At 43.3% G+C, this 7,228-nt stretch overlaps 1 protein-coding gene across 1 annotated transcript; it reads right to left on the reverse strand.

The window, feature by feature from the left end:
- Positions 1-3,385: 3,385 nt before the first annotated feature.
- On the reverse strand, positions 3,386-5,865 carry LOC123409669 (uncharacterized protein At2g39795, mitochondrial-like). The gene is made up of 3 exons (XM_045102539.1): positions 5,478-5,865; positions 4,217-4,554; positions 3,386-3,913 (listed from the first exon to the last, which is right to left on the reverse strand). Exons 1-3 carry the CDS (start codon positions 5,766-5,768, stop codon positions 3,754-3,756), a joined length of 789 nt encoding a protein of 262 aa, XP_044958474.1. The 5' UTR covers positions 5,769-5,865; the 3' UTR covers positions 3,386-3,753.
- Between the last annotated feature and the right edge of the window lie 1,363 nt (positions 5,866-7,228).

The following is a 7,228-nucleotide window of genomic DNA, read 5'->3' on the forward strand; positions in this document are numbered from 1 at the left end:
CCATGTCTTCGTGATCTTTTCAGGTTCCCAAATGTATCTAGTAGAGATCACCAAGACTAATTTGTTAGGGTATCAATGCGGTTCAGCAAATCGCCATGCATCAAATGTGTGAACTATGATGTCCGGACACTTTTAGCCATCCAATGACGTGCATCAAATTCGTGCGGACATCTAAAATCCCACAAAGCGGAAGCAAAACCGAGGAAGATTTGCGGACATCCCGACATGCGCCATGACATCTCCGACCTAGCCAAAACAGAGACGGAGCCCGTGCATTTTCAAATATCTAGCATTGTCTCTCTACGAAAGCACACCCTTTTCCCACTCTCTCCACTCCGATCACTATTGCACACAACCAAGTTCACGCTCATTTCGCCATTCACCGTTGCGATGAAGCCGATCGAGACGCTCGCCCTCACGTCGGAGCCAGAGGACACATTGGTGGTGGCCGCCCACAAGGCCAACACGATAAAACACAACACCCATTGTTTCGCATAGAAAAAGAGGGAGGACGATGCGGCGACGGCCGGTCACTAAGCACCTCTTCTGCCAAAGCGTGTCACCCGGCTGGAGTCGGTCGTGCAGTCACCATCCTGGCCGACGTAGTTGCATCCGCCATACTACTTCGCCTAACAGCTTGGTCTACATGAGCAATACACTTCAACCCTCACCTTTGATCCATCGTGTTTCATACATCCTTAACCTCAGTGCGGACTACACCTTCACGGAGCTACACACGCAGTTGTTGGGGTTTGTTCGTTCGGGAATGCCGATTGTGCCTCCCTTACTCATCGATGCCCTATCTCTGTTTGCCTGAATGTTTCAACCGCGCGTGGTGATGGATAAGGAGGAGGCATTGATGAACATCATCTAAGACAACGACTTCCATGATGACGAGAAGTGAAGGACTCCTAGCTGGATCCGGACACCCCGACAAACACACACCCATATGTAGGACACCAAGCATACGCACACCCAACTGTGGACACCGGCCCGCCAGCATTGATCCAGATGATTTCTGGTCGTCGAGTGCCAACCCAAAGAAGAAGAGGGAGAAAATTTCAACATGAAGGAGGATGAATTGTTGGTTGAGGCGTGGTTGGCCATAAGAATTGATCCCATTCAGGGCACAGAGCAAAGGGGCGGGCCTTTTGGACAAGGGGCATGTTTGGTTCCATGAGGAAAAGCACTATGATTGATTCCTATCGCAAAGAAGTGATCTGTAATTGCAATTGAAAGTCGTTCACCCATTGATGGCACACCATTCAAGAGGCCACCAACAACTTGTGCAGCTTTTACAAACAACTCCAAATCCGTTGACCAAGTGGCGCGTACCTCGTTAAGACTGTAAGTTTTTTGTTGTGCTATGTGTTGGTCATTTGGCCAGATATACAACATGTGATGGATTTGGCGGATATGCCCTTTGTGTTGGTCATTTGGACGAATATGCAACATGTGTTGAATTTGTTTGAATATGCTCTATGTGTTGGTCAATGGACAGGCTATGCTATTTGTTGACCATGTCTTCTTTTCTAGGTCGTTTGTGCATGCACATTCTTCTTTACGACGGAGAAGAAGCGCTTCCTCTTCATGTACTGTTGGTTAAAGTTGAATACTCATCGAAAGTGGCTCGATGTCGTTGCCAATTCTGTCAAGACGACCACCATCGCCAATGAAGATGAAGATGATGATCCAACAAAAGGAGGCCTTGCTCCGGACAAAAGGATGGCTAGGAACCGGGTGAGGGAGGAGGAGAAGGAGAAGCGAGAAGGGACGACAACTAAGATGACAAAGAGGTTCAAGGTATCATGGCAAAGAAGTAGAAAGCATGTGTCAGCACAGTTTGAAGGCATATTTAGAAGTAGAAAGCATGTGTCAACAAAGAAGTTTAGTGCATATTTTCATGTAGGAAGCATGTGTCGGCACTATACTTCCAAACTTCAACATGATTCATTCCATATTTTAAAATTATGAACTATAGTACGAAATATTGAACATTTAACACAAAAGCAACATAACTAAACACTACTACGATAGAACATCACTATTATGGAGACACTACTACAGTGATCCATCACGGATCCGACGTTCACGCACATAGTATGCGTCGAAGTCATCGTCGTTCGAGTCAATATCTATGATCCCTCCACCGAAGGAGCCTGGCTCGTGCTCATTGTAGATAGATGGCTCCACCTCCTCGTCGGTGAGCTCCATCTCGAGTTGGCCAAACAACTTATTGACCTCGACAGAAATTTTGTGATCCTCCTCCTCGCCCCTTTCCTTCTTGCGTTGCGCATCCTTCTCGGCGAACAATGGAAAATTTTATCGTGTTGACCTCCACTTGGCCTCGACGAACTTCACCATATAAAAAGTGCAACCACCTAGACGTAGCTCGAACCGACGATGTAGTTTCGCCTTCTCTATATAATGGGCCTCCGAGCACCGTCCAACGCCATCCGAAGTACTGGATTGTTGTCGCATCATGCGTGCGCATGACCAACTCCAGGGTGTCGAGCCACTTCCACTCCCACATACCAGGGTCACGAATCTCGATGGTGTAGTGGCCTAACGGCCGTTGTTGAACACCACGGTACGACGTCGACCATTTGGCTAATTGGGTGGCCGGATTTGGGCAGCGACAATGGTGGCTATAGCATGGGTGACGACCGGAATGTGGCTGTCAGAGTAGGTAGGGCAGCCAAAATCAGAGGCAGCTACAGGCAGGGAATGATCATCTGGGCGTAGCTTTAGGATGTGTTTGGTCTGAGTGCATGGAACCATAAGTTGTTAACTCTTGCATCTCAACCTTGTCAGTTTTAGCCGAGTAATGTTACATCTACGAAGGTTTACATACAAACTGACATGGAAGATTGTGATTGGTAATAGAGGGGATGTGGGCTCCCACCCTCACTGAAAATCAAGGAGGGGGGGGGGGATTAGTAGGTTGGTTTTAGCCCCAATGAGAACTCTCCCAGGTACAAATGTCATGCACACTATCTCATCAAGAAAGAAATTAGAGGTAACATGTACACTATCGCATCATCATCAAGAAAGAAATTAGTCAGAGAGAACACTCAACTCTGTCATCCGATACAACTGAAGCAAGAAAACTAGGAAGGAATTGTTTGTTTTTGCGGTACAACTGATTCTGATTTTTAAGTTTGCTGCTTCTACGGTCACCGTTCTCTCACGCGTATTGCTTAAACAATCAGATATCACGAGGTCATAGAAGTAGCATCCAAGCATAAACCATTTGGCTGCTCCAGGAGTTCCAAAACGTCAGCCTCTAACTTTCTTAAGATCCAAGCTTGTAAGCTTCAATCTAAATGGCTTGCCACAAATACTTGTAGGAGAAATGGATAAAAATGGCAAACTAAAAATGGTCTAGAACTAAAACACATCTAGATACATTCATTTCTCCAAAAAGTATTTCTGGACAAAGGTAGTACATTGTTTTCAATGGCAAACTATTCAACTTATTCCCTCATGGTTCTAGAACATGTGTAGCAATATACTCACGTATGAAGACACGTTAACTGATCATACCTGAATGGATCACAGGTTAAACAGCAAAGATAAGACGCCGAAACATTTCTACAGCTAACAGGTCCAGCAAAACATAAATCCACCTCGGCGTTCACCAAGACTTGGCGTGCCAGAAAGCAATGCACAATTATGATCAGACAGGTTTGGCATGGAGCACCGGGCATGTTCTTCCTATTAAAACAGAATGAAGGGCAGTGGCACTTAAACTCAATTGCCAATGAAATCTCTCATGTTCTTCAACCAAACCACATACTCCTTCTCATCCTTGCCCATCATGTACTCAAGCAGCCAGTCATGGAGCGAGTGCTTGATCCCCCTCACCTCAAGATACCTGTGGAACGACTTCTGCAAGCTCTCGTCCAGATCACTGTAGAAAACAATGAGTAAGTAAACATCAGAAGAAACCATAAGATGCAATGCAGTTTAGCAGTCATCTAGGTACTTAAGTAAACAGAACATTGGGGTGAATAAACAGCCAGGGGAGAAACAAATACAAGAAAATAATATCAAGCTTGCGCCATTTCATGGAAAACAACAGGAAATTTGTGAACAAGGATCCTCGAAAGTATATCATTTTGTTTTACTATGATTCAGCAACCATTTGGTTGGCTTATTATGATGCTTGAAATTGAAAACATAATAGAAGTTAGATAAGAAAAATTGAACTTACGAGAATTGTGGCCCCTCATATGCATTATCAGTAAGGTTGGCATCGCGATTCAGCAACCTCATAGTTTCAATTGCCAGTTCATCATCATTAAAGTTGCACTCAAATTCAAGGATTGGGCCTTGTGGTTTCTCAACAGTGACAACCATCTGAAGTGCTGGCTTAATGTCATCATCATTCTCAGCATCAGAGTCATCATTGTTCAAATCTTCTTCAGTATCAAAATTTGTGTAGACAGTAGCTTTAATAGTCTCTCTTCCAAACTCTCTTTTGAGAACGATGGACTGATCACCAGGGTTATCAATTATCTCAAAGGGGAAGTCTTCTGGTGGATCAATTTGCTGTTAAAAACAATTCAAAACAAGTATTATGGTCATGTCCTTTTTCAAAAATATAGTAGTGTTTACAGACAGACAAAGGTTCTTTTGAAGCAAAACTAAAGCATTTCTTCCTATTAACAAGATAAAACAATCAAGTACTTGCAAAGCATAAGTATAACACAAGATATAGTATGCGACATCAGTCTATGAAACCCATATCTTTACATCATCGCAGTATAACACTTTATCACTTTAACATATAGCATATACTGGAGTTTATGGACCTCAGAGAACAATTAATACTACATAAGGTACATTTCAAATGTTCACTTCCCTGAATGAACAATTCAGATGTTCACAAACTTCATCTAATAATGTCCAGTTCACTCATAAATAATTTAGAAGGTGAATTGCTTGAACATCTGAAAAGTTGGGCTATCAAAGTCAAGTTTGTGAACCTCTTAGATTGAGCTGGAGCATCCAGCACAGGCCAGGATCTCACAAGTGGTTTTTGTGATTTACCACAAAGTTTCCTTTTTACCATACATACCACTACCGTCTTAAAATTCTTTAGTGTTTCATGATTTCTATAATCCTGAATAGCCACTATTACTGACTAACGGCATGGCAGCAATATAGCACAGAGTCCCTGTTCTGCAATTTGAGCTACAGGGATGAGAGATTTCCAGAGCTAGCGGTTCACTGCAGGAGAAACCATCACAGGCATAGCATACTACTCCATTACCACATAAAAGGCTAAACAGTTTTGAATCGATAACCTTAATTTCGGTTATGTTCCTAATATTTCCCAAATATGCGGGATCAAGGTATTTGGTAATCACACAACAACGAATAAAGCTCAACCGTGGATAAATGGAGCCAAACTATTATCTCGAAGCAACGAAAAGGAAGTACAGGGGCGGTGGTTAAGGAAGTCAAAAGACCTGCACAGAGCCCTCCTCGGATTCGACGGCGCACTCGATCTCGGAGTCGATGACCCGCGTCAGGTTCTCGTCCGAGGAGATCTTGGAGGGAGCTGCCGGGGACTGCGACGACAGGAAGCGGCGGGCGGTGGTCCCTGAAGGCGAGGCGGCGGCGGCGGGGTGGAAACGGGCAAGCGAAACGGGCGCGCGGGACGTCGCGGAGGAGTGGGCGCAGCGTCGGGACAGTGCGGAGGCCCGCGACGAAGAGGCGGCGCGGCGGAGGAGCCTGGCGGCGAGGGACGCCGACGACATGGCTCGGGCTTTGGTCTTTCTCTGGGGATCCGATGACGACGGCGGCTTGCTGCGGATGCGGAGTCTAGGGTTTTACAGGGTTTAAAGGGCTGGATGCCGAATGGAGAAGACTTGGGGAAAAGGTAAGAAATAAATGGAGCGCAAAACGGCCCAACCCGGTGCACTTTAGAACGTCCCTCAGGCCCATAGGGCTCACTCTTCATTGTGTTTTTGTGAGCATATATATAGACCCGGGTGCAAGAAAAACCAGAGGTTGGTGAGCTAATCGAAATCGATTTATATTTTGACTCAGCTTGAGAAAAAATACATTGAGTATAAACATTTTATGTAGCTTGATTGAGGGATGAACTGATCACTTCCGTTCCAAAATTCTTGTCTTACATTTGTCTATATATGAATGTATCTAGTCACGTTTTAATATTTGAATACATTCATTTTTAGACAAACCTAAGACAAGATTTTAAGACAGAGGGAGTATTAAACATGGAAGCTTTATCAAGTGCGGAGCAATTTTTGACCCGTTATGGTATGTGATAGGCGTGTGTTAGATACCATGTTATTTTGACTAAAGTTTGAAAGTAGGCCCACCTTTGTTTTCTTATCTTGCTAGTTCATCCATAAACTTTTGCTATTAAGTACTAGTCTTTGGTTGAGAGAGAATAATTTAAATTATATAATGATTTTTTATGTTGTGTTGGGGCCTACATTGTTTGAAAATCCGTGCTAAATTATTTACAAAACCATTTTATTTAGCTCGAGTTCAACTAGAGATTGTTACAAGCTAAGAATGAGCCACTTTCTACAGCTCGACATTAAGCTTCGCTGGACTTCAGCTCACTCGAATTTTAGTATAAGTTAAGCCGAACTTAATCGAACTCGCTCAAACTCGACTTGTTTGCAGCCCTACATGGAGTTCATTCTTACAGTGGCAATACAACATACCTCTACAGATATAAAACGTCTGATTTTCTAGTATGGCAAATCAAACGTCTAAAATGATAAATTGTGTTATCGTGAGGATGCCAATTTGTCCAAGAAGGATCCTTGACATGTATGAACATGCTAAAGCTTTGCCATTCTTGATAAAGAAATTGACACCCTAACGACAACATAATTTATCATAAATACGTTTGATGTAACATGCTTAAAAAAACAACGCCGGATTTTTAACATTTTACAGAAAATAGAAGTTCTAAGAACCAAACCACATTTGTCTTCTTGTAGAAAGGAAGACGAATAATTTGTCATGAGAGGCACAGAAACCAAGAGAGATAGAGGAGACATTAGAAGGATTGTATTTATGAAAAAAAAATATAATAGTCCAGTCTAGGAAGCCTTTCATGTTCTCGTCATTCTAACCATATGTTCCAACTCATTACCCATGGACGTGACTCTAAAAAAAAATACACATGGACATTTTCTGAACATTGGATCAACCTCTCAACGTAACACTTCCCATA

Source organism: Hordeum vulgare, chromosome 7H, assembly GCF_904849725.1.
Source record: "Hordeum vulgare subsp. vulgare chromosome 7H, MorexV3_pseudomolecules_assembly, whole genome shotgun sequence".
NCBI classification, from domain to species: domain Eukaryota; kingdom Viridiplantae; phylum Streptophyta; class Magnoliopsida; order Poales; family Poaceae; genus Hordeum; species Hordeum vulgare.